Source organism: Berghia stephanieae, chromosome 7 (assembly GCF_034508935.2).
Source record: "Berghia stephanieae isolate SIO BIC M18660-M18661 chromosome 7, UCSD_Bste_1.3, whole genome shotgun sequence".
In the NCBI taxonomy this organism is placed as follows: domain Eukaryota; kingdom Metazoa; phylum Mollusca; class Gastropoda; order Nudibranchia; family Aeolidiidae; genus Berghia; species Berghia stephanieae.
The window spans coordinates 24,557,336-24,585,098 of record NC_088366.1 but is presented as its reverse complement, the minus strand read 5'-3'; the positions used below and the strand labels follow the sequence as shown (position 1 = coordinate 24,585,098).

Here is a 27,763-nt window from a genome sequence, read left to right as displayed (position 1 = left end):
AGGGGTCAAGGGCTGTGCCACCAATTCCTTGTATTGATTCCAGTAATGGGAATTCCCAATAGGCAAAAAGGCACTGAGATTAGTAGGTGAAAGGCGAAGATGTGAATAAGACCTCTGATTCTTAACAAGTGTCCAAATGTAAATGTACCGAACCCAAAATTTGAAATGATTGAAGTCATATACAATATATAAGAGGATACCTCTAAAACAATAAGAAAAGTATTGTCATTGTCTATTAAATTCTATGATTACTTGCATGCATGTCAGGCTTTCATTTTATAAAATTTAAAAAGCAAAATCGGAGTGCAACACAATTTTTTTAAAAACTTCACTCATCCGATACCTTTGAAATAATAATTAAAGTAATGTAATCACCTATTAAATATTTAGATTATTTGCACACTTGTCACACTTTAAATTTTAAAAATGGAACTGCAACGTAAGAAAATTTTAAAATATGCTCATCCGACGAAAACTAAATCTGACCCGTGATATTTTTGCCAGGCTGGCAATTCACTAATCCCGCGGGCAGGATATTTGATGAGCTGGCAATATTACGAACAGGCATCTGTTTTAATTATTATACTACTGTATTGTGGAAATTAACAACAAGTGACACCAACTTTTGAGCCATCAACAATCAAAATCAGTCTGGTAATAAAGTCTGTTGGTGCATGCAAATGAATCTGGCAACAGGGCAGACAGATGGCAATTCCAAGCATCAAATTATGACCATTCATTATGCCCTAGCAAATTTTCTAAACAATCATTTGAGTCAAGTCAACAAGTCATCCCTAATTTTTAAAAAAAGTTACTATCAATATGTAAAAAATATTTTTAGAAGTTTGGGATTTACTGGAAACTCTGAGCTCATTGGCAAAAATCTAACATGGGCTGTACGGAATAATTTTGACCTCCAACCCTATTTTATGTTGCCAATACTATGAAAATAAAGGGATTAAAACGTGGAAATAAGACATGTATGTGGTTTGCATGTTCGAGATTGCTGCGTTGTATTATATTCACAATTAAATACAAACTATAGTAGCACAAACAGAGAGGTCTTAACTCACTCAATCCTAGAGATTTTTGCTACTTTTCACAATTGGAAACAAAATGTATTAAAAATGAGCATGTACATAGATAGTTTTATTCAACTATCATCAACAAGCAAAAACTAAAAACATTAGCTTTGATACTACGCCTATAATTGGTCTCAGAAAAATGTAATAAATAGGCATGGGGTAAAATTAACCAGGGTAAACTACGGATATAGTCGGTGTTAGGGATGAGTGAGTTAATAGAGAGCAACATGAAAAGGGAAAGCAGATATCGGGGGGGGGGGGGGGGGGGGGGGGGGGGGGGGGGGAAAGGAGTCAGAGCAAAAGTGACCTCTCTGCCCATCATGGGAGGTCGTAAGACCCTACCTAGAAACTTGGTCTTGTTATGATATTTGAAATATTCTCTTCTTCAAGGCAAGATGTTTGTTTTAAAATATTTTACAACTTTACAGCATGGGATGCTTGATTGATAAGTTATGATTATTTCATTATTCTTTACATATTCAAACAGACATATACGTATTAAAACAGACATATTGTTTTAATCATTAATTTTTTTTTTAATCACCGGGCTCTTGACTGGAAAGTTTTGACTATTTTATATCTTCAATATTTAAATTTATTAATCTTTTACATCACAAGGCTGAACACATTAGTTGAAAATACCAACTTGTGTGTAGATTCTTACACTCCATTATAAGATTATGAGATAGAATAAAACTTTTAGGGAAAGACATGGTATTCTATAATTTCATTACAGACGAGATTTCCCTTTGTCTTTTGAAACACTAACGGCTTCGCTTTGTTGAGTACTTTCTGGATAGGATGGTCGAATCCGAACAACTCCTTCCTGTGCCACTGACATAACCAGCCTGCCATCTCGTGTCCATAATCGACCCACTGTATGACCCCTGCCTTGACCTATAAAATTTAAAATGGCAATAAGGATTAAATTTTTCTATGGAAATGAAATTGATGATACAGGTGTGATTTTTTTACCTATTTAGAAGTTGACACAAAAACTAAAAAATTTCATATTTTATACAGTTAACAGTTAATCCAACAAGTTTCAATTCAATGAAAATAAAATAGGAATCATCACTTCAAAATATTTAATATTAGAAATGCTTCTTTCATTTGGTATTCATAAAACCATAGTAAAATTGAGATTTGACCTCCGAAAACACCAACAACATTGTATAATTGATAAAGGTATTCGTGTAATTCATGGCTGATGAGTTCTGCCATTGGTAGCAAATTCTGATGGTCTCACGCTACAATGACAATGTTATGATGATCTACCCAGTTTGCAAATTCTCTACCTCACTCACATATCATTGCAAAATCATCCACCAGCTGCAATGTTCAACCAGATAGATGCTAATCAGTCTCAGGACTGTTTGGCGATGTATTCAAATTCCATTGCCTTGATATCTTAAGCTCATAAAAGTGACTTTTTAGACCTGGAAGTCAGAAAATCTCCATAAACTTAACTGTTGCACTTCCTGTGGACCCTAAGTAATACAAAAAATCTAGATGCGACACAATTCCATTAAAAATGCCACAATTCCATAAAACTTAGTTGACTGAACTTTGAGCCAATTTTTCACAACTGACTTGGCTTCTTCGTTTTCTCAGCGATTCCCCTCGTTGCCTTCTTCAATGGACCAAAAAGATGAAAGTCCAATAGTGTCAAGTCTGGTGAATTAATAAGGAGGGTGAGCAGCGTTGTCCATCAAAATGATGCGATTACCTCCCTTTTCCTGACACTTGTGTATGAAAGGGCATTTTCATGAAGAATTCTTGCTTTCAGTAGATTCAAGGTCTAGTTGCACAGTTCAGATTTGACAATGGCTCCCTGTGGTAGGAAATCAACAACGATTACACCCCTTATGTCTCAAAACATTCTTGGCATGATTTTCCCAGCTGATTTCCCAGCTTTGAAGTTTTTGGTCTTTGGGGAAGAGGGGTGTCGCCATTCCAATGATTGTCTCTTCGACTCAGGTTCAACCCATCTAAAACACTGCCTCTACAAAATGCCTGAGTTTTAAAGACTTTACTAATGCTTTTAAAAATGTTACTCGAGGTTTCTTCTTTGAAAACAAGAATTCAACAACAGCTTTCAGTCGCTGACAGACATCCACGGGAGCATCCATTTTGAACTGTTATAACTTTGTCAAAATTTGACAGAATTAAAATTTTTAACTTTTGGTTTAAATGGAACAGTAAGTTCAATTGAGCCAAATATGATGTCACATGAGAAAGAAATAAACTCAGTCGGAGATTTGTTCCGGTACTTTTTGACCCTCCCTCGTAAATGAAGGTGTCAATAACCCAACCATTCTTACCTTAGTAAAAACCAAACGACAGAGATTTCCCATAAATTATTGTAGCACTTATGACTGAGCAAAATGCTTAATTGTCCTAAGCTTAGCATAGGGAAGAAATTCATGAATACTATTTTACAACTTAAGACCTATCCCACCTATTAAAGGGTACCCCAATAGCTCAGTTGGTAGAGTATTTGCTTAGCACGTAAAGGGACTGAGATCAATCCCAGGTGAAGTCGAGAATTTTTCCAAAACTCCTATACATCCAGCAGTAATTGGGAAGCTCCAGTCTGTTAGATCTGGTGGAAAGTACTTTGGGATAGACTAGTGTCTTATCCAAAGGGTAACAAGCAATTGCCATTGTCCCTTTCATGCTGTACAAACCAGGGTAAACCCCCCATTCTATGGGTCTAATGGTTCTGAGGGACTAATACCTAAATAAAATGCATCCTTCAATCCATCAAATTCTAGGGGAACAAACAATCACAATAGCTGATTCGAATTTTACTTTAAGGTCATCTAAAAAAAATTGTACTCAGAAAATATTCTCAAATTTGTGTATTTAAATCTATGACAAAAATGCTTTTCAAAATATGCAAAGGGGAAATAATGATATAGCATTTTCCAGCTGACACGCAATTAAAGCCCTTGTGACGAAGACACAAACTTCACACCTATATGAGAACTCGCTCATACTCTGCCAATATCGGACAAAGAAAATTGAGTGCGAACATCTGGCAGACACGCCCTCCACCCAATATTCAAAACAAAAACTTATAGCCTTATATAACCTGCCACTTAAAACAAGAGCCCCTCTCCAACCAAACAGATCGTCAAGATCAGACATGTTTTTATCCTGTTCAGTGTTGTGATATTCATGAATAAGGATTGAGTGGATTACATTGAATTAACTTTCTTAAATTTCTTTCTAATCTATAGTCTGTATCTACAGCTTTTTCTGCATGCATTTTCCGTCTCTATTCCTATGAGGTTGATATGCATGATATCATTATGATTGGTTAATGTGAAAATATTTTTCAATACCATGGTTTAGCTAGTTTTGTTTATCTAGCGCAGACCGGTACTTCTTGAGGCCAGAGTACCTATCAGTTATTTATTTCATGCTATCTGGGCGTTAGCATTATAAATATATATATAGATATAATATTGATTATATATATTATATCCCTGTCTGAGGGCACTCAAGTCCAAAGACAGGCCCAAGAAGATTAACACAGAGAAATCTACAGCCTGTCATATTTATATCAAACCAGATTTCTATCCTTTCCCTTCCTGGTTTGGCCATAGTTAGAACTGGCCAACCTCCCACCTTTTCATCAAACGGTACCCCTACAACCTGAAGCAGAGAGACGGCCAGTTCGGTTGAGAACCTCAGCTGATATCAAGATAAGAATCACAATAAAAAAATATTGTGGTTTTGTTTTAACCTTCGTTAGTGTCCAATGATGAATCATAAACATAAAAAATATAATACATTATAAAATGTAAATACATACCATATCATGTAAAACAGAATAAATCCCACTTACTTTTATTGTCAATTATATGTCGGACTGGAACTTGTTTATTCATTACTTATTGTAATGGTGAAGGTTATATTCTTAGACAGCTATACCAGCCAATAATCATTGCTGTTAAATAAGTCTGTGTAATATGTAAGGGGGAAATCATAGGATTTGCAGACCTCTAATAAATTTATTTCTAATTAATAGGGTGATTCTGTGAGTGCAGGAGCTGACAACCTGTGTAAAATGCCTGTGTGGTGCGGAAATTATTACATAGTTTTCTTAAATTTTAAAATTTAATCTCAAGCTTAAATACCTCATTACACAGGCTAATAATCTGCTGTTGATTTCTCAAAGTGATACTAAGCTGCTAGAAGCTGTGGACTTTAAAAAGTAATGAACAAACTGAATATAACAGCTTCGAACAAGAACAAAATACCAAATATGGAACGTTGCAGGCTATAACTCCTTCTTCAGCCAATAACAAAAAATAAAATAATTTTGTTATTGGCTGAAGAAGGGCTTCGAGCCCTAACAGTTACGTGTTTGGTATTTTGTTCTTTTTTAAAGCTGTAATATTCATTTTTATTATATATGTATTCATTACTTTTGTTGCCTTCTCAAAATCTTCCAACTGTCAAATATTTATTCATGAGGCAACAATGTATGTAAGGGTATAAATAATATTTCCAAGATTGCTGACAGTTTTAAGACAACGAACATTCTATGTATTAAGTAAAAGTAGTCATTAGCAGAGCCAGAATTAATCCCAGTTTTTGTGTGAACTAATAATTGTTTGCTATCATAATGATAAAACAATTATCAATCGGAAAAACTTTTGAGTCACTTTTGCCCCCAACATTCTGTGTCAAGCAATATGTTCTTTTTTGAAGCCGTTATATTAATCTTTGTTCATTACTTTTTAAAATCCAATAGCTTCTAGCAGCTTAGTATTCTCATTAATATTTGACCCAGCTACCCAATCTCTTCATTCTGTATTACTCACCACATTTGGGACTTTCCATCTCATACAGTAACCACTCATCAGCTTTAATGTCGTGATGAAACCAGATACTGTGGTCGATGGTTGTAGAGATGAAATCAGTAAAAGGCACTTGATCACCACCAGGCAGCAAAGCTGTAGTTAGGAGTTGCCAGTCACTCATGAACGCTGCCACACACTTCTGCAATAACTGCTTGTCGCCTTTTTAAAAAAAATTGAAGTTCATAATGAAGACAAAAATTAATGAAACCCTTCAGAACAAAAAAAAAAAGCAAGACAAGAATTTTTAAAATACTTGTATTTTTATTTAGAGAATGCCTGTAAGTTCAGTATTCACTTGGCTTTTATTCGAATGAAAAACAGATTTAAGCCCATAGAAAGATGGAAAAGAATTAGAATATTTCTTTTTTCCACTGCTCAATCTGAAAAAAAATTCTTCCTATTTTCTGATCCAATTTTTCTGTTTATAAAAAGTAATTTTCATGTACATTAGAAATAAATAATATAAATAATTATACAGCGCATTTTCGTGGATTCATTATGCTCAATACCCTTTCAAAGGCTTCTTTCTTTCCCCAATGAAGGCCATACGGAACCAAATTTCTATTTCAAGTGGTTCAAGACTGCAAAGCATACTTATTTTTTACTAGCTTTCCAAAAAAGTATATACTAACCTACATTGCCTTTTGCTTTCAGCCACATACATTGTCTGGCTGGTAGATTTTCATGTCTAATGACAAATCGAGGATCTACAGGTTTGAAAACCATAAATACCTCAGCCATCAATATCTGCTCAATGAAGAATTTCTCCATTTCACTGATATCTGCATTCCTAATATTAATGGGGAAAAAATTGTGTTTGTTTTTAGGAATGAAGAAATAAAGATCACAATAATGCCAGGAATAATAAAGGTAAAAGAAATAGTCAAAAGATTATAGATATTTTTTAAATGATTAATTAATCAGTAGGAAAAACTATTTTGTCATGCAGAGGATGATAACAAAGTAAAATAAAAAATGATTGGCACGTCCCTTACATCTCAGTCTGATTTTTAAACTACTTATGGCCCATAACTGTGTTGATAAAGATGTTACACAATTCCAGTGCACGGTATAACTTTTCACTTCATGACATGACGGAACAACTGAATAATGTGATCATGCAATTATAATTATCCCTGAGCTGGACAATATGACTCCCTTACTTCAAATTTCAAGTCAATTTGTTAGACTAAAACAAACTAGTCAATATTTAAATAGACAGAATCCCTTCAATTTAATTGCTCAACAGAATTTTACTGTATCAACGATAAATGTGAGTCACCAGGTCAATCTGGTATTATGTTGAAATGAACTAGATGAGGAAAATTGAGTTTAAAACCAAATTGTTCAGAATAAGGAAATTCATTTTTTTTTTTTTTATAAAGTGGATGATACAAAATACACTCTCCTCAATTAAGGTATGCCAAATCTCCGATTTTTCCTGGGTTTTTTTTTCCACAAGTTCACAGCTTAACAGCTTTTCCTGTCTCCAAGAAGTAGACCAATGAGCTTAGATCCTTTTTCTCATGACAGAAATAATGTTATTGGAATTGGTGCAACAAAGGCAATTGCAGGTTCATTTTAGGTGAGATGTGATGCTCTGCTCATTTTCAGGGTTAAAAAAAAAAATCATTTGGTATCCCTGATTATACTTGCTCAAAATTTTACAAATTAAGTTCCAAACTCAATTGCAGACACATAGTCCACCCTAACATAATACCATTTTGAGACGATTGGTCACAAATAAACAAGAAAGCGATGGAGTCTGAAGAGGAGAAAAATTAGAGCCCAAAAGGTCATCCTCACCCTAATCTTTGTTTGAGAATTTCATTTACATCCAACAACTCTTCAGGCCCAGGCACATCGGGCATTTTGAACTGATGGGAATAGTTGTCAGCCTCTGTCTCTTTGAAAGACACCATCATGGTGAAGATGGTCTTCCCAAGTTGGGTTGCCCTTACGAAACGATTCGAGTATGTCAAACCGTCTTTGGTTTTGTGGACTTCATAAAGAATTGGAGTGTCAACATCTCCTTTTGAAACAATTTAAAAAAAAATAATAATAAAAGTTGAATGAAGTCCCAGTTTAATCAACAAAGACAAATGATGTGGCACTGAGCATGTGACTTGTGGGCAAAGCCGAGTCCTTAGAGAAGGCTCGTTATTTATATTTTTTCACCAAACTCCATGTAAAACGAGTGCTTGGTCCAAACAGCATTGTCTTCTTTAAGGCATCGTGTTCTGTTCTTCAAGTTATGAGTTGGGAACCCATTGTAAAGTGCTTTGAACACATTTAGTACATGTTGCACAATATAAGAGCTCATATTGTGCGGCTAAGTGGTCTAGTGGTATGACACTCGCTTTCGGATCGGAAGGTCCTGGGTTCGAGCCTTGCGCTCAGCGCATAGTTGAGTCCTTGGAAAAGGCTCTTTACTCACATTCTCTCACCGTACTCAGGTGTAAAATGAGTACCTGGCTGTTAACAACGTTGCCTTTGTCCGAAATATTGTATATCTCCTAACAGGCGTCATGTCCCATCCTACATGTTAAATGTTGCTGTTGACCAAGGACCCCTTGTAAAGCGCTTTGAGCACATTTAGTGGATTTTGCGTGATATAAAGCTCAATCATTTATTCATTTATCTATACTTATTATTACCCCCCCCCCCCCTGTCAATGAGTAATTAAAAAATAATGGCTCACCATTGTTGTTGTCAACTAATTAGGAAAAAAAAAATAAAGAACCATTGCTACTTTCTCACACTCATAAGTCAATTTTACATAAAATTCATCTTTAGTGCACCCTTATGAAAAGGGAAAACCAACAACGTGCACATAGAGTACTTTGTGGTGTTCACTACAACTACTATACTACTACTAGTCAACTTCAACAACTAATACAAATAATAATATAATCATTATTATAATAAAAAATACAATAATAACAAAAACAATTATTATTAATATTATTATACAACATGTAAATAAAATTTGTATAGCACATCAACAGTACTCTTCGATGCCCACACAAAATATAAAATATCAAATAAATCAGGTAAAATCCAGATGCTAGGAGCTAATTTTTAAAATGATCTATCTGCACTGACAGAAATACACACACACACACACACACACACAAACACTCCTCACTTTCTGATAGATACCTGGTTTGAGAAAGTAACAGTGCAAACTGTGGGCCTCCCTTTCCTTTGGTATTGTATTCGAGGCAGCCACCATTGCCTGTGCCACAATGTGGCCACCATAAACAGATCGCATCACTTCTGGCTTTAACAAGTTGGAACTCCTGCACAATAAAACAAAAAAAATTGTTGGTATATGTATGCATAGAGGAGAATGTAACCGAATTTTTAATTTGAATTTGGTTCCACATTTGCTGACACCAACTGAAAAGGAGGCTCGCATCAATTTCTCAAAACAAATCATTCATCAATTTCAAAGAGAGCTGTTTTAGAGCAAATTGTCACTAGAGATGAAACCTGGTTTTATTCTTGGGACCGAAGACAAAAAAGAACCTCCGGGGACAAAGATTTGAATCAGCAGAAGACATTATGCAGCAAAAGAAGCTGTCAAATAGCTGAACAACTAGTCTTACGTCACTGCATTTAACGACTGGTTACAGAGAATGATGAAGTGTTGTTATACTGAATAGACCATAATAAAGATTATTTGTGCCAAGTTTCAGTATCCTGCGTCACTTTGTTTCTGAGTTATATGGGAGGGAAACTTATTTATGGAATGGACATTGTATTTATTGGTAAGGACAAGACTAAGTACTGTATTTTTATTTCTTTTTCTTTTTCCATTTACATTCTTGTGGGCAATTGAAATAGTTCTCACGTTAAATCCCTTACCTAAAGAGAAGAGGGCTTATTTCTTCTAAACAAAGAAACATGTCAGTCAGTTTACTCTGATCTTTATCCTTATCATTGGCAGTGGACATCTTCTTGGTGCCTTTCTTCGGTAGAACTATAAAATAAATTAATTGGTGAACATGAACAAAATAGGTAGGACAATTGAAATGTATGGCATTTTTTGTGATGATTTGTCAAAATATATGATACACTCTAATATATATGTGATCTGTGGAGCAACCTAAACAAAAAACAAAAACAAAAAAATCCTGACCCTAGGCAGACAGGTGGTGGGGGATCACACCTATATTGAATTTCAATAAATAAAAATAAGACTTTCCTTCAAAATTGAATGGGTTTATAATTCAAAAAACCTCTTTCAAAAAACCCACTGAAAATAATCTGATGCTGACATGGGCTGAGAAAAATAAGTCGTTACAATTGTGAAGGAAAATCTTTTTGATTTTGAGTTTGAGCATATCTCTCTAATCTTCAGCCTATCTGTGAACAGTCTTTGGTTACACTTAAACAGATAGATAGAGCATTTATATTGCGCGATATCCACTAAAACATGATCAAAGCGCTTTACTTTTACAAGTATAGTATAAGTCAAGGGGTCCCTAGTCAACAACAACACTTAAAACACGTAGGACAAGACATGACGTGTATTACATTTTTTTTCAGAGACAATGCTGTTAACTCATTATATACTCGAGTACGGTGTGAGAATACGAGTACGTCCAGGCCCAGGTGCGGGCTCAACAGTCAACAGATCTATCTATCTAGACAGATTCTCTAGACTCTAGATAGGTACCTTAGTAAAACGTCCATTTGGCACTCCAGCAGTGAGCTGATAAATGGCCTAGTGGCTGTGACCCGATTTTTTTACTTTTGGGTGAAGGATCTCAGAAAAAGTTCCATAGATTTTCTTGTTTATGGATGGATTTTAATGATCTATGTCTTATTTTCTTCAGGAGGAATTACTCTATCGTTTGGTGTTGCTTATTTTTAAATCTTTTGATTGTGGATGAAAAATAAAAAAAATAGGGTATAATTTAGCTTTGGATAATTAAAAAATTAGAAATTTGTAAATCAAAATTTCAGTGACGGGACGTGATTGAACATCTTAACTTTTTAATAAAATTAAATTCAGGGCAAAGCTGTTTACCTCATTCATGAAATTCGTTCCAGCAAAATCTTTACTTACTCAAATCTTAGCGGCCAGTTTTGAAATCCAGATGGTGGTTACTACCAGAAATGCAACCGTTTCAGGTCACAAAGTTTGGCTGTCAATAAATAACAAAGGCAAATAGAAGACCGTTTTTCAGCTTATTCGCAATAGTACTGCAAATAGTGGGGACACAGTGGAACCACTATTCGCAGTAGTTGAAGCGCTCTCCCATCTTTGAAAATTAGTTTTTGTCCCCTCACTGAACAAAACACTATTTTCTGTTCAAAATGGCATGTTGTCGAATGGCTTGAAGTTCAATGAGTGTGTTAGTTTGAGAAGGAAAGAAAAGGAGGGATTACTGAAACATTTTGTGTGACTGAGAATTGATATTTATAATTTTCAACTTTTTCTTCAAGTCTGAAACTTGACAAGATCATGTTTTGTTTTGTTTTTGTTACCCCAATCCAATCCATAAAAATTTCCTCATCTGCACCTCTCTGGCTACTAGGAGTGTGTTATCTATGACTTGATTATTTGTTCGCATCTTGAAATTGATCAGCTTATCTGTCAGTATGAGAATAGTTCCGTCCCCATTTAATGTATTATTTACATTTAGTTAAATATATTTTATAAAGTTCTAGGAATCTCTCTCTCTCTCTCTCTCTCTCTCTCTCTCTCTCTCGCTGTTACTCGACTCATCTCAGTGCTCCTGCAAATAATAGAAGTTACCATCAATCACTACCTCTACTACTACAGCCACCACCACGTCATCATTATCACTACTACTACCACAGCAACCTCCCACATCGTTATCAAAACTATAGCAACCACCACCTTTACATCATCATCCTCCTCGTCATCATCGCTACCACCAACACTAGAACTACAACCATCACATCATCATCTTTACTACCACTACCACAGTTATCAAAACTAAAGCAACCGCCACCACCATTACATCTTCATCATCATTATCCTTATAGTCATCATCACTACCACTACAATCACAACCACCACAACAACACCACCATCACTACACAACAGACACATCGTCATCGTCAACGAAACGCAAAATAATAATAATGGTAATCTATTTTTAAAATAATAATAATAATAATATAATAATAATAATAATAATAATAATAATAATAATAATAATAATAATAATAATAATAATAATAATAATAACAATAATAAATAAATAAATTTTAAAAAATAGTGGATAGTAAGAATAATAGTGTAGCTAGTTTATTTATATTTTGCGCCCAATCCTCTATACAATAAAGCTCTAACTCGAAGACTACTCGCAGTGAGAAATAAAACCCAATACTACAGCGAATAGAGGTGGCCTTTAAACTAACATAACTTTTAGAATAGAATAGAATAGAAGGTATCGACGTCGCTTGATTAGGCCACTGGCCTGTCGCCAAGTCTTTCCAGTCACTGAATGTCTTGTTCACAACTGATCTAATGCATTTCCCTACCTGATCTTGTGATCAGGGGCTAGCCTACACTACACTTTCTCTACTGATCTTTTGATCATAGCTATTTTGGGTGGGAGGCACTTCTACACTATGCACATAACTTTCCATCACAGCATCTAATCTATTCTTGAAAGCATTGACACTCGGCGCTTCAACGACATTTGCTGTCAATTCAATGCGTTCCAGCGTTCAATAACTCTCTGTGTAAAAAAGTTCAGTCGAAGGGTGGTTTTAACTCTGGGTTTCAGAAGTTTATATGAGTGGCCCCTGGTGACTGATTTTTTGTCTACTGTGAACAGCCTATCCTGAGTCGCGTACAAGCAATGTGTGAACTTATAGTTATAGGTCTCAATCATATCACCTCTCAAACGCAGATAGACCATACTTGGCAGTCCTACTCTTTTCAGGCGCTGTTCATAACTCAAGTCCTTGATTATTGAGTCCACCAACGACCTTTTCTTCTGCTTATCAGATTTTCACAATTTTGGTATCATTAGAAACGTGTTGAAAAGCACTTTATAATGGTTTCATTGAGCTCAATCCAATATGATTTTTTCATATTTTTTTTTTTTTTACCAAAGTACCTACTCTAGACTCTATACTCTATAGATCGATGAAAAATTTAAGTTAAGAAGTTTACATTTGACATACCAACTGTTTCTAGATAAATGGAACAAAATAAAGTTAAACTGTTTTTGTTGAGGTCTCGATCTTTTGTCTCACTCCTCACCATGAAGAACAAAATACATCTGACTGACTGCCGCTCGGGTCAAAGTCAACGCCGGGGCTGGAGCAGTAGCCTAGATGGGGAAAAAAACCAAAGCAAAACAAAAATTCAACAACTTATGAAGAAAGATAAAACGAATGAAAATTATGACGATTAACTACATTAACATGTTCCAATTATTCTTAAAGTTTACAGAAGAGTTATATATGTTTTCACAACGACAATAATCTCGACTTTTTCAGACCATCTATTCATGGTGGTTGGGAGAGAATCTAAACTTATCAAATAACAGTTTGCATTGTATCCGTGAACGGGTTGGAGAAATAATCATATTGTTTTGACAAAAAAAATCGTTTCGCAATTTTAAAAAGTGTTTCTTCATTACTCTTCTTCTTCTTCATTTACTTGCAGTTCACCTTTGGTGTATTGTAGCATTTTTTACATAGGCAATATAATATAACACGACATCGTTGTATATGGGGGTCCCAATAGCTCAGTTGGTAGAGCACTCGCTTCACTATCAAGGGAACGAGATACTGATCCGGGGTGCGGTCGATATTATTTTCTGACCCCCCTGTCTACCCTGCAATGATTGGGTAGCTAGGTCTGTTAGATCTAGTGGAAAGTACTTTGTGATAAACCAGTGTCCATTTCACGCTATAGAAACTGGAATAAACTCCGGCTCCATGGGCCTAATGGCTCTGAAGGATTACTTTAGTTGTATATTGTAGTTACTCGAGGTTTCTTCTTTGAAAACAAGAATTCAACAACAGCTTTCAGTCGCTGACAGACATCCACGGGAGCATCCATTTTGAACTGTTATAACTTTGTCAAAATTTGACAGAATTAAAATTTTTAACTTTTGGTTTAAATGGAACAGTAAGTTCAATTGAGCCAAATATGATGTCACATGAGAAAGAAATAAACTCAGTCGGAGATTTGTTCCGGTACTTTTTGACCCTCCCTCGTAAATGAAGGTGTCAATAACCCAACCATTCTTACCTTAGTAAAAACCAAACGACAGAGATTTCCCATAAATTATTGTAGCACTTATGACTGAGCAAAATGCTTAATTGTCCTAAGCTTAGCATAGGGAAGAAATTCATGAATACTATTTTACAACTTAAGACCTATCCCACCTATTAAAGGGTACCCCAATAGCTCAGTTGGTAGAGTATTTGCTTAGCACGTAAAGGGACTGAGATCAATCCCAGGTGAAGTCGAGAATTTTTCCAAAACTCCTATACATCCAGCAGTAATTGGGAAGCTCCAGTCTGTTAGATCTGGTGGAAAGTACTTTGGGATAGACTAGTGTCTTATCCAAAGGGTAACAAGCAATTGCCATTGTCCCTTTCATGCTGTACAAACCAGGGTAAACCCCCCATTCTATGGGTCTAATGGTTCTGAGGGACTAATACCTAAATAAAATGCATCCTTCAATCCATCAAATTCTAGGGGAACAAACAATCACAATAGCTGATTCGAATTTTACTTTAAGGTCATCTAAAAAAAATTGTACTCAGAAAATATTCTCAAATTTGTGTATTTAAATCTATGACAAAAATGCTTTTCAAAATATGCAAAGGGGAAATAATGATATAGCATTTTCCAGCTGACACGCAATTAAAGCCCTTGTGACGAAGACACAAACTTCACACCTATATGAGAACTCGCTCATACTCTGCCAATATCGGACAAAGAAAATTGAGTGCGAACATCTGGCAGACACGCCCTCCACCCAATATTCAAAACAAAAACTTATAGCCTTATATAACCTGCCACTTAAAACAAGAGCCCCTCTCCAACCAAACAGATCGTCAAGATCAGACATGTTTTTATCCTGTTCAGTGTTGTGATATTCATGAATAAGGATTGAGTGGATTACATTGAATTAACTTTCTTAAATTTCTTTCTAATCTATAGTCTGTATCTACAGCTTTTTCTGCATGCATTTTCCGTCTCTATTCCTATGAGGTTGATATGCATGATATCATTATGATTCGGTTAATGTGAAAATATTTTTCAATACCATGGTTTAGCTAGTTTTGTTTATCTAGCGCAGACCGGTACTTCTTGAGGCCAGAGTACCTATCAGTTATTTATTTCATGCTATCTGGGCGTTAGCATTATAAATATATATATAGATATAATATTGATTATATATATATATCCCTGTCTGAGGGCACTCAAGTCCAAAGACAGGCCCAAGAAGATTAACACAGAGAAATCTACAGCCTGTCATATTTATATCAAACCAGATTTCTATCCTTTCCCTTCCTGGTTTGGCCATAGTTAGAACTGGCCAACCTCCCACCTTTTCATCAAACGGTACCCCTACAACCTGAAGCAGAGAGACGGCCAGTTCGGTTGAGAACCTCAGCTGATATCAAGATAAGAATCACAATAAAAAAATATTGTGGTTTTGTTTTAACCTTCGTTAGTGTCCAATGATGAATCATAAACATAAAAAATATAATACATTATAAAATGTAAATACATACCATATCATGTAAAACAGAATAAATCCCACTTACTTTTATTGTCAATTATATGTCGGACTGGAACTTGTTTATTCATTACTTATTGTAATGGTGAAGGTTATATTCTTAGACAGCTATACCAGCCAATAATCATTGCTGTTAAATAAGTCTGTGTAATATGTAAGGGGGAAATCATAGGATTTGCAGACCTCTATATAATTTATTTCTAATTAATAGGGTGATTCTGTGAGTGCAGGAGCTGACAACCTGTGTAAAATGCCTGTGTGGTGCGGAAATTATTACATAGTTTTCTTAAATTTTAAAATTTAATCTCAAGCTTAAATACCTCATTACACAGGCTAATAATCTGCTGTTGATTTCTCAAAGTGATACTAAGCTGCTAGAAGCTGTGGACTTTAAAAAGTAATGAACAAACTGAATATAACAGCTTCGAACAAGAACAAAATACCAAATATGGAACGTTGCAGGCTATAACTCCTTCTTCAGCCAATAACAAAAAATAAAATAATTTTGTTATTGGCTGAAGAAGGGCTTCGAGCCCTAACAGTTACGTGTTTGGTATTTTGTTCTTTTTTAAAGCTGTAATATTCATTTTTATTATATATGTATTCATTACTTTTGTTGCCTTCTCAAAATCTTCCAACTGTCAAATATTTATTCATGAGGCAACAATGTATGTAAGGGTATAAATAATATTTCCAAGATTGCTGACAGTTTTAAGACAACGAACATTCTATGTATTAAGTAAAAGTAGTCATTAGCAGAGCCAGAATTAATCCCAGTTTTTGTGTGAACTAATAATTGTTTGCTATCATAATGATAAAACAATTATCAATCGGAAAAACTTTTGAGTCACTTTTGCCCCCAACATTCTGTGTCAAGCAATATGTTCTTTTTTGAAGCCGTTATATTAATCTTTGTTCATTACTTTTTAAAATCCAATAGCTTCTAGCAGCTTAGTATTCTCATTAATATTTGACCCAGCTACCCAATCTCTTCATTCTGTATTACTCACCACATTTGGGACTTTCCATCTCATACAGTAACCACTCATCAGCTTTAATGTCGTGATGAAACCAGATACTGTGGTCGATGGTTGTAGAGATGAAATCAGTAAAAGGCACTTGATCACCACCAGGCAGCAAAGCTGTAGTTAGGAGTTGCCAGTCACTCATGAACGCTGCCACACACTTCTGCAATAACTGCTTGTCGCCTTTTTAAAAAAAATTGAAGTTCATAATGAAGACAAAAATTAATGAAACCCTTCAGAACAAAAAAAAAAAGCAAGACAAGAATTTTTAAAATACTTGTATTTTTATTTAGAGAATGCCTGTAAGTTCAGTATTCACTTGGCTTTTATTCGAATGAAAAACAGATTTAAGCCCATAGAAAGATGGAAAAGAATTAGAATATTTCTTTTTTCCACTGCTCAATCTGAAAAAAATTCTTCCTATTTTCTGATCCAATTTTTCTGTTTATAAAAAGTAATTTTCATGTACATTAGAAATAAATAATATAAATAATTATACAGCGCATTTTCGTGGATTCATTATGCTCAATACCCTTTCAAAGGCTTCTTTCTTTCCCCAATGAAGGCCATACGGAACCAAATTTCTATTTCAAGTGGTTCAAGACTGCAAAGCATACTTATTTTTTACTAGCTTTCCAAAAAAGTATATACTAACCTACATTGCCTTTTGCTTTCAGCCACATACATTGTCTGGCTGGTAGATTTTCATGTCTAATGACAAATCGAGGATCTACAGGTTTGAAAACCATAAATACCTCAGCCATCAATATCTGCTCAATGAAGAATTTCTCCATTTCACTGATATCTGCATTCCTAATATTAATGGGGAAAAAATTGTGTTTGTTTTTAGGAATGAAGAAATAAAGATCACAATAATGCCAGGAATAATAAAGGTAAAAGAAATAGTCAAAAGATTATAGATATTTTTTAAATGATTAATTAATCAGTAGGAAAAACTATTTTGTTATGCAGAGGATGATAACAAAGTAAAATAAAAAATGATTGGCACGTCCCTTACATCTCAGTCTGATTTTTAAACTACTTATGGCCCATAACTGTGTTGATAAAGATGTTACACAATTCCAGTGCACGGTATAACTTTTCACTTCATGACATGACGGAACAACTGAATAATGTGATCATGCAATTATAATTATCCCTGAGCTGGACAATATGACTCCCTTACTTCAAATTTCAAGTCAATTTGTTAGACTAAAACAAACTAGTCAATATTTAAATAGACAGAATCCCTTCAATTTAATTGCTCAACAGAATTTTACTGTATCAACGATAAATGTGAGTCACCAGGTCAATCTGGTATTATGTTGAAATGAACTAGATGAGGAAAATTGAGTTTAAAACCAAATTGTTCAGAATAAGGAAATTCATTTTTTTTTTTTTTTATAAAGTGGATGATACAAAATACACTCTCCTCAATTAAGGTATGCCAAATCTCCGATTTTTCCTGGGTTTTTTTTTTCCACAAGTTCACAGCTTAACAGCTTTTCCTGTCTCCAAGAAGTAGACCAATGAGCTTAGATCCTTTTTCTCATGACAGAAATAATGTTATTGGAATTGGTGCAACAAAGGCAATTGCAGGTTCATTTTAGGTGAGATGTGATGCTCTGCTCATTTTCAGGGTTAAAAAAAAAAATCATTTGGTATCCCTGATTATACTTGCTCAAAATTTTACAAATTAAGTTCCAAACTCAATTGCAGACACATAGTCCACCCTAACATAATACCATTTTGAGACGATTGGTCACAAATAAACAAGAAAGCGATGGAGTCTGAAGAGGAGAAAAATTAGAGCCCAAAAGGTCATCCTCACCCTAATCTTTGTTTGAGAATTTCATTTACATCCAACAACTCTTCAGGCCCAGGCACATCGGGCATTTTGAACTGATGGGAATAGTTGTCAGCCTCTGTCTCTTTGAAAGACACCATCATGGTGAAGATGGTCTTCCCAAGTTGGGTTGCCCTTACGAAACGATTCGAGTATGTCAAACCGTCTTTGGTTTTGTGGACTTCATAAAGAATTGGAGTGTCAACATCTCCTTTTGAAACAATTTAAAAAAAAATAATAATAAAAGTTGAATGAAGTCCCAGTTTAATCAACAAAGACAAATGATGTGGCACTGAGCATGTGACTTGTGGGCAAAGCCGAGTCCTTAGAGAAGGCTCGTTATTTATATTTTTTCACCAAACTCCATGTAAAACGAGTGCTTGGTCCAAACAGCATTGTCTTCTTTAAGGCATCGTGTTCTGTTCTTCAAGTTATGAGTTGGGAACCCATTGTAAAGTGCTTTGAACACATTTAGTACATGTTGCACAATATAAGAGCTCATATTGTGCGGCTAAGTGGTCTAGTGGTATGACACTCGCTTTCGGATCGGAAGGTCCTGGGTTCGAGCCTTGCGCTCAGCGCATAGTTGAGTCCTTGGAAAAGGCTCTTTACTCACATTCTCTCACCGTACTCAGGTGTAAAATGAGTACCTGGCTGTTAACAACGTTGCCTTTGTCCGAAATATTGTATATCTCCTAACAGGCGTCATGTCCCATCCTACATGTTAAATGTTGCTGTTGACCAAGGACCCCTTGTAAAGCGCTTTGAGCACATTTAGTGGATTTTGCGTGATATAAAGCTCAATCATTTATTCATTTATCTATACTTATTATTACCCCCCCCCCCTGTCAATGAGTAATTAAAAAATAATGGCTCACCATTGTTGTTGTCAACTAATTAGGAAAAAAAAAATAAAGAACCATTGCTACTTTCTCACACTCATAAGTCAATTTTACATAAAATTCATCTTTAGTGCACCCTTATGAAAAGGGAAAACCAACAACGTGCACATAGAGTACTTTGTGGTGTTCACTACAACTACTATACTACTACTAGTCAACTTCAACAACTAATACAAATAATAATATAATCATTATTATAATAAAAAATACAATAATAACAAAAACAATTATTATTAATATTATTATACAACATGTAAATAAAATTTGTATAGCACATCAACAGTACTCTTCGATGCCCACACAAAATATAAAATATCAAATAAATCAGGTAAAATCCAGATGCTAGGAGCTAATTTTTAAAATGATCTATCTGCACTGACAGAAATACACACACACACACACACACACACAAAACACTCCTCACTTTCTGATAGATACCTGGTTTGAGAAAGTAACAGTGCAAACTGTGGGCCTCCCTTTCCTTTGGTATTGTATTCGAGGCAGCCACCATTGCCTGTGCCACAATGTGGCCACCATAAACAGATCGCATCACTTCTGGCTTTAACAAGTTGGAACTCCTGCACAATAAAACAAAAAAAATTGTTGGTATATGTATGCATAGAGGAGAATGTAACCGAATTTTTAATTTGAATTTGGTTCACATTTGCTGACACCAACTGAAAAGGAGGCTCGCATCAATTTCTCAAAACAAATCATTCATCAATTTCAAAGAGAGCTGTTTTAGAGCAAATTGTCACTAGAGATGAAACCTGGTTTTATTCTTGGGACCGAAGACAAAAAAGAACCTCCGGGGACAAAGATTTGAATCAGCAGAAGACATTATGCAGCAAAAGAAGCTGTCAAATAGCTGAACAACTAGTCTTACGTCACTGCATTTAACGACTGGTTACAGAGAATGATGAAGTGTTGTTATACTGAATAGACCATAATAAAGATTATTTGTGCCAAGTTTCAGTATCCTGCGTCACTTTGTTTCTGAGTTATATGGGAGGGAAACTTATTTATGGAATGGACATTGTATTTATTGGTAAGGACAAGACTAAGTACTGTATTTTTATTTCTTTTTCTTTTTCCATTTACATTCTTGTGGGCAATTGAAATAGTTCTCACGTTAAATCCCTTACCTAAAGAGAAGAGGGCTTATTTCTTCTAAACAAAGAAACATGTCAGTCAGTTTACTCTGATCTTTATCCTTATCATTGGCAGTGGACATCTTCTTGGTGCCTTTCTTCGGTAGAACTATAAAATAAATTAATTGGTGAACATGAACAAAATAGGTAGGACAATTGAAATGTATGGCATTTTTTGTGATGATTTGTCAAAATATATGATACACTCTAATATATATGTGATCTGTGGAGCAACCTAAACAAAAAACAAAAACAAAAAAATCCTGACCCTAGGCAGACAGGTGGTGGGGGATCACACCTATATTGAATTTCAATAAATAAAAATAAGACTTTCCTTCAAAATTGAATGGGTTTATAATTCAAAAAACCTCTTTCAAAAAATCCCACTGAAAATAATCTGATGCTGACATGGGCTGAGAAAAATAAGTCGTTACAATTGTGAAGGAAAATCTTTTTGATTTTGAGTTTGAGCATATCTCTCTAATCTTCAGCCTATCTGTGAACAGTCTTTGGTTACACTTAAACAGATAGATAGAGCATTTATATTGCGCGATATCCACTAAAACATGATCAAAGCGCTTTACTTTTACAAGTATAGTATAAGTCAAGGGGTCCCTAGTCAACAACAACACTTAAAACACGTAGGACAAGACATGACGTGTATTACATTTTTTTTCAGAGACAATGCTGTTAACTCATTATATACTCGAGTACGGTGTGAGAATACGAGTACGTCCAGGCCCAGGTGCGGGCTCAACAGTCAACAGATCTATCTATCTAGACAGATTCTCTAGACTCTAGATAGGTACCTTAGTAAAACGTCCATTTGGCACTCCAGCAGTGAGCTGATAAATGGCCTAGTGGCTGTGACCCGATTTTTTTACTTTTGGGTGAAGGATCTCAGAAAAAGTTCCATAGATTTTCTTGTTTATGGATGGATTTTAATGATCTATGTCTTATTTTCTTCAGGAGGAATTACTCTATCGTTTGGTGTTGCTTATTTTTAAATCTTTTGATTGTGGATGAAAAATAAAAAAAATAGGGTATAATTTAGCTTTGGATAATTAAAAAATTAGAAATTTGTAAATCAAAATTTCAGTGACGGGACGTGATTGAACATCTTAACTTTTTAATAAAATTAAATTCAGGGCAAAGCTGTTTACCTCATTCATGAAATTCGTTCCAGCAAAATCTTTACTTACTCAAATCTTAGCGGCCAGTTTTGAAATCCAGATGGTGGTTACTACCAGAAATGCAACCGTTTCAGGTCACAAAGTTTGGCTGTCAATAAATAACAAAGGCAAATAGAAGACCGTTTTTCAGCTTATTCGCAATAGTACTGCAAATAGTGGGGACACAGTGGAACCACTATTCGCAGTAGTTGAAGCGCTCTCCCATCTTTGAAAATTAGTTTTTGTCCCCTCACTGAACAAAACACTATTTTCTGTTCAAAATGGCATGTTGTCGAATGGCTTGAAGTTCAATGAGTGTGTTAGTTTGAGAAGGAAAGAAAAGGAGGGATTACTGAAACATTTTGTGTGACTGAGAATTGATATTTATAATTTTCAACTTTTTCTTCAAGTCTGAAACTTGACAAGATCATGTTTTGTTTTGTTTTTGTTACCCCAATCCAATCCATAAAAATTTCCTCATCTGCACCTCTCTGGCTACTAGGAGTGTGTTATCTATGACTTGATTATTTGTTCGCATCTTGAAATTGATCAGCTTATCTGTCAGTATGAGAATAGTTCCGTCCCCATTTAATGTATTATTTACATTTAGTTAAATATATTTTATAAAGTTCTAGGAATCTCTCTCTCTCTCTCTCTCTCTCTCTCTCGCTGTTACTCGACTCATCTCAGTGCTCCTGCAAATAATAGAAGTTACCATCAATCACTACCTCTACTACTACAGCCACCACCACGTCATCATTATCACTACTACTACCACAGCAACCTCCCACATCGTTATCAAAACTATAGCAACCACCACCTTTACATCATCATCCTCCTCGTCATCATCGCTACCACCAACACTAGAACTACAACCATCACATCATCATCTTTACTACCACTACCACAGTTATCAAAACTAAAGCAACCGCCACCACCATTACATCTTCATCATCATTATCCTTATAGTCATCATCACTACCACTACAATCACAACCACCACAACAACACCACCATCACTACACAACAGACACATCGTCATCGTCAACGAAACGCAAAATAATAATAATGGTAATCTATTTTTAAAATAATAATAATAATAATAATAATAATAATAATAATAATAATAATAATAATAATAATAATAATAATAATAATAATAATAATAACAATAATAAATAAATAAATTTTAAAAAATAGTGGATAGTAAGAATAATAGTGTAGCTAGTTTATTTATATTTTGCGCCCAATCCTCTATACAATAAAGCTCTAACTCGAAGACTACTCGCAGTGAGAAATAAAACCCAATACTACAGCGAATAGAGGTGGCCTTTAAACTAACATAACTTTTAGAATAGAATAGAATAGAAGGTATCGACGTCGCTTGATTAGGCCACTGGCCTGTCGCCAAGTCTTTCCAGTCACTGAATGTCTTGTTCACAACTGATCTAATGCATTTCCCTACCTGATCTTGTGATCAGGGGCTAGCCTACACTACACTTTCTCTACTGATCTTTTGATCATAGCTATTTTGGGTGGGAGGCACTTCTACACTATGCACATAACTTTCCATCACAGCATCTAATCTATTCTTGAAAGCATTGACACTCGGCGCTTCAACGACATTTGCTGTCAATTCAATGCGTTCCAGCGTTCAATAACTCTCTGTGTAAAAAAGTTCAGTCGAAGGGTGGTTTTAACTCTGGGTTTCAGAAGTTTATATGAGTGGCCCCTGGTGACTGATTTTTTGTCTACTGTGAACAGCCTATCCTGAGTCGCGTACAAGCAATGTGTGAACTTATAGTTATAGGTCTCAATCATATCACCTCTCAAACGCAGATAGACCATACTTGGCAGTCCTACTCTTTTCAGGCGCTGTTCATAACTCAAGTCCTTGATTATTGAGTCCACCAACGACCTTTTCTTCTGCTTATCAGATTTTCACAATTTTGGTATCATTAGAAACGTGTTGAAAAGCACTTTATAATGGTTTCATTGAGCTCAATCCAATATGATTTTTTCATATTTTTTTTTTTTTACCAAAGTACCTACTCTAGACTCTATACTCTATAGATCGATGAAAAATTTAAGTTAAGAAGTTTACATTTGACATACCAACTGTTTCTAGATAAATGGAACAAAATAAAGTTAAACTGTTTTTGTTGAGGTCTCGATCTTTTGTCTCACTCCTCACCATGAAGAACAAAATACATCTGACTGACTGCCGCTCGGGTCAAAGTCAACGCCGGGGCTGGAGCAGTAGCCTAGATGGGGAAAAAAACCAAAGCAAAACAAAAATTCAACAACTTATGAAGAAAGATAAAACGAATGAAAATTATGACGATTAACTACATTAACATGTTCCAATTATTCTTAAAGTTTACAGAAGAGTTATATATTGTTTTCACAACGACAATAATCTCGACTTTTTCAGACCATCTATTCATGGTGGTTGGGAGAGAATCTAAACTTATCAAATAACAGTTTGCATTGTATCCGTGAACGGGTTGGAGAAATAATCATATTGTTTTGACAAAAAGAATCGTTTCGCAATTTTAAAAAGTGTTTCTTCATTACTCTTCTTCTTCTTCATTTACTTGCAGTTCACCTTTGGTGTATTGTAGCATTTTTTACATAGGCAATATAATATAACACGACATCGTTGTATATGGGGGTCCCAATAGCTCAGTTGGTAGAGCACTCGCTTCACTATCAAGGGAACGAGATACTGATCCGGGGTGCGGTCGATATTATTTTCTGACCCCCTGTCTACCCTGCAATGATTGGGTAGCTAGGTCTGTTAGATCTAGTGGAAAGTACTTTGTGATAAACCAGTGTCCATTTCACGCTATAGAAACTGGAATAAACTCCGGCTCCATGGGCCTAATGGCTCTGAAGGATTACTTTAGTTGTATATTGTAGTATTCTATAAAATGACCCAAATTATGTGCTTCTACCGCGTCTTCAGTGAGGTGATTTCAAAGTCGAATTGTTGATGAATAAAGGATTACGTATATGACTTTGTTATTTCGAACTTGGAGTTAGGTATCGTTGGTCGTGACCCCTTGTTCTTGAAATTGTTGGTCTTGGTTGGAGTCTGTTAGTTTCGACTTCTACCAGACCTTTGAGCATCTTATAAAGCATTGTTACTTTAGCTATTTTTCTTCTCTTCTCGGGTGCGGCTATGTGGTCTAGTGGTATGACACTCGCTTTCGGGTTGGAAGGTCCTGGATTCAAGCCTCGCTCGGCGCATAGTTGCATCCTTGGAAAAGGCTCTTTACTCACATTCTCTCACCGTACTCAGGTGTAAAATGAGTACCTGGCCGTCAACAGCGTTGTCTCTATATAAAAAAATTGTAATATCGCCTAACAGGCGTCATGTCCAGTCCTACATGTTAAGTGTTGCTGTTGACCAAGGACCCCTTGTAAAGTGCTTTGAGCACGTTTAGTGGATATTGCGCTATATAAAAGCTCATTTTGATATTTAATTTGAGTGTTGCCCACCCCAAGTTCTTAACAATGCCAGTTACGCTTATGGTTGTTCTGTAATCACCAGTGACCATGTAAGCTGCCTTCCGCTGCACCATTTCAATTTTATTTTCTAATTTCTCACTTTCACAGAGCCCCAAACTACCGAGACATACTCAACGATGGGTCGGATTAGCGTATAGGCCTAAATAGAATAAACAGTTTACAAGATCATTAGGCCTATTCAATGTATTTAACAAAAAGTCGCCCACTATAAAGATGAAGACAAACATACTATCACTTATTTCTGTTTTAACACAGCAAAGCTATAAAATGTTTAATAGTTAGACGTCTATATCAAAGAGACACTACATTATAATGTTTAGATATGAGTCTCGGTTTGTGATATATGTAATGTACATTTTTAGTTCAAGTCCCTTTATGGGCTGCGCAATGTTGAGTCATTGGAAAAAAGGCTATTTAAAACTATTCCCTCAGAATTATGAGGAGTATAATGAGTACTGGAGCACTAACAGCGTTGTCTGTGTGCTTAAAATGTAATAGTCGTGCACACATCATTTCTCGCTCTGAACTGTGCTGGGCAGTGTTGCTGCTGGCTTGGAATTCCTTGTATAGTGCTTTGACCACATTAAGTAGATATGGTGCTCATGCTTCCAATTTCTTTTTTTTTTTTACAGCCCCTCAAAACCACAATTCCAGTGGATTCAGAATTTATTGAATTTCAGTTTGTGTTGCACTAAACGGAGAGCTAAATATGTTTTGCCAGATCCAACACATCTAGCAATTCACCAATATCTACTGACCTAACAAAGGGGTCAGAAAATAATCTCAACTGAACCCAGATACGTTCCTTTGCTTGTGGGATTATTTTTCGTTATTTCTAAAAGTATTTATTTTTGGTTTTACTGCACTTTTAACTCATTTCATTGAGTTGGAGGTGTGGGACCATGAAAAGGAAGAACCTTGTCTGGACGCCGGTTTGGGTCATTCTTGGTCTGGCTACTCATCTTCAGCTGTTCCAGCAGGATTGGATCTAGGCTGGTATCACCTTCAGGGTCATGGCAGCGCCCAAGCTCCTGTATGACGGCAACGTGATGATCATTCACAGGAATCGAGAAGACCTTTCCACCTAATAAAAATGGCAGACTTCAGTGTGGAGGAAAACTGGAAATGTGGAACAGGGCAACATCAAGAGGAGGAAACATTATAAAAGATCCAACTAAAAGAGTGCCTGCATTTCATAACAACAGGAAATTCTGGGTTTCCTCAAATCGCCTCTTTACTGGACATGACAGAACTGCATCAAATATGTGCAGATAGAAACTTGGAAACAGTGATACCTGCCAGAAATGTCAGGCAGCCCCAGAGACCAGCGATCACATCGTCCTCCACTGTCCAGTTACTAAACTTGATGGTGGCTATGGGACCGTCCTTAGGGCGGAGGAAGACTTTCGAATCTGGGTTGACGAAATGGAGGTGTAGCCATACGCTACTACCACTAAAAAAAAGGGAAATGATAAATAATCTAAAGACTTGGATTAGACTACCAAGCGTATAAAAAAAAAAAAGTAAAACAAATGGAACAGGTTCAAGAGAGATCAGAAGTACTCGTATATCTAAAACGATCTATTCCTCTCTCTAACCTGAAGCAGCATAAAAGTTCCATATCGACACAGCCACAGGACAAATGCCTAAGGTAAATACTAAAAGGATAACAAAATGTATATTTTAGTTTTAAAAACTTACAATATCATGATATAAATGTAATGAAGAGATAATTACAGGAGGGAAATATAATTTCTTTCAAAAACTTACTGTTTCTCTCCCAGAAAAAGATATCAGCCAGGGCCAAAGCGAAACTAAATTGTCCCATTCTAAATACAAGGATAGGAAGCCACATGAGAACAAAACAAACAAAAAAGAGTAGGATAGAAGAGATAAGGATGTAGACCTATTAAGAATCAATCGACCCAAGATGAGTAGGTTATGTGTTTGGGGAGGGGGGTGGGGGGAGAGAAAGTAGGAGAATTCCATCCACCATTTGCTTGTGAGTTGTGTGTGTGTACCATCAGTTGAGTAATTTAGACCCTTTAGCATGTCATAATAATATTACTCTTTTCCATTAAATGCGCATAGTGAATTGTTTTGATCATTAGTTTAGAAATTTAATCCATTATCATAAAAAAGTTTTTATAAAGAATCCAAAAAGAATAGAATTATTTTTTTAAATCTTTGGATTTATTTTCATTTCTCAAATAACAATCGTATGAGATGACATGGAATAAGAATTAGCATATACACACATTAAACACACGCAGTGCTTTTACACACAAACACACAAACATAGGCATTCATAACATACTATTTGATGTGAACACAGCATTTATAAAATAACAACTGGAAACACTAACATGCACGCGCTTCCTGTAAAAAATGTATCTTAATACATTCATTAGTC

The 27,763-nt window shown here is 35.5% G+C and overlaps 1 protein-coding gene across 8 annotated transcripts; it reads right to left on the bottom strand.

The window, feature by feature from the left end:
* Window positions 1–1,356: 1,356 nt before the first annotated feature.
* On the bottom strand, window positions 1,357–24,119 carry LOC144976930 (acyl-coenzyme A thioesterase 8-like). 8 transcript variants are annotated; one of them, XR_013646189.1, is made up of 9 exons: window positions 23,932–24,119; window positions 20,639–20,753; window positions 19,932–20,071; window positions 18,577–18,802; window positions 17,401–17,558; window positions 16,731–16,928; window positions 13,218–13,287; window positions 9,833–9,947; window positions 9,132–9,264 (listed from the first exon to the last, which is right to left on the bottom strand). XR_013646189.1 is itself a non-coding variant. In XM_078921542.1 (8 exons), exons 2-8 carry the CDS (start codon window positions 13,218–13,220, stop codon window positions 1,816–1,818), a joined length of 1,086 nt encoding a protein of 361 aa, XP_078777668.1. In that variant the 5' UTR covers window positions 13,221–13,287; window positions 16,731–16,928; the 3' UTR covers window positions 1,357–1,815. The 8 variants fall into 8 exon arrangements, 3 of the variants coding, with proteins under 3 accessions (XP_078777668.1, XP_078777667.1, XP_078777669.1); XR_013646192.1 differs by having other exon boundaries at window positions 24,011–24,113; XR_013646193.1 differs by lacking the exon at window positions 23,932–24,119 and adding an exon at window positions 21,847–23,901.
* Window positions 24,120–27,763: the final 3,644 nt, after the last annotated feature.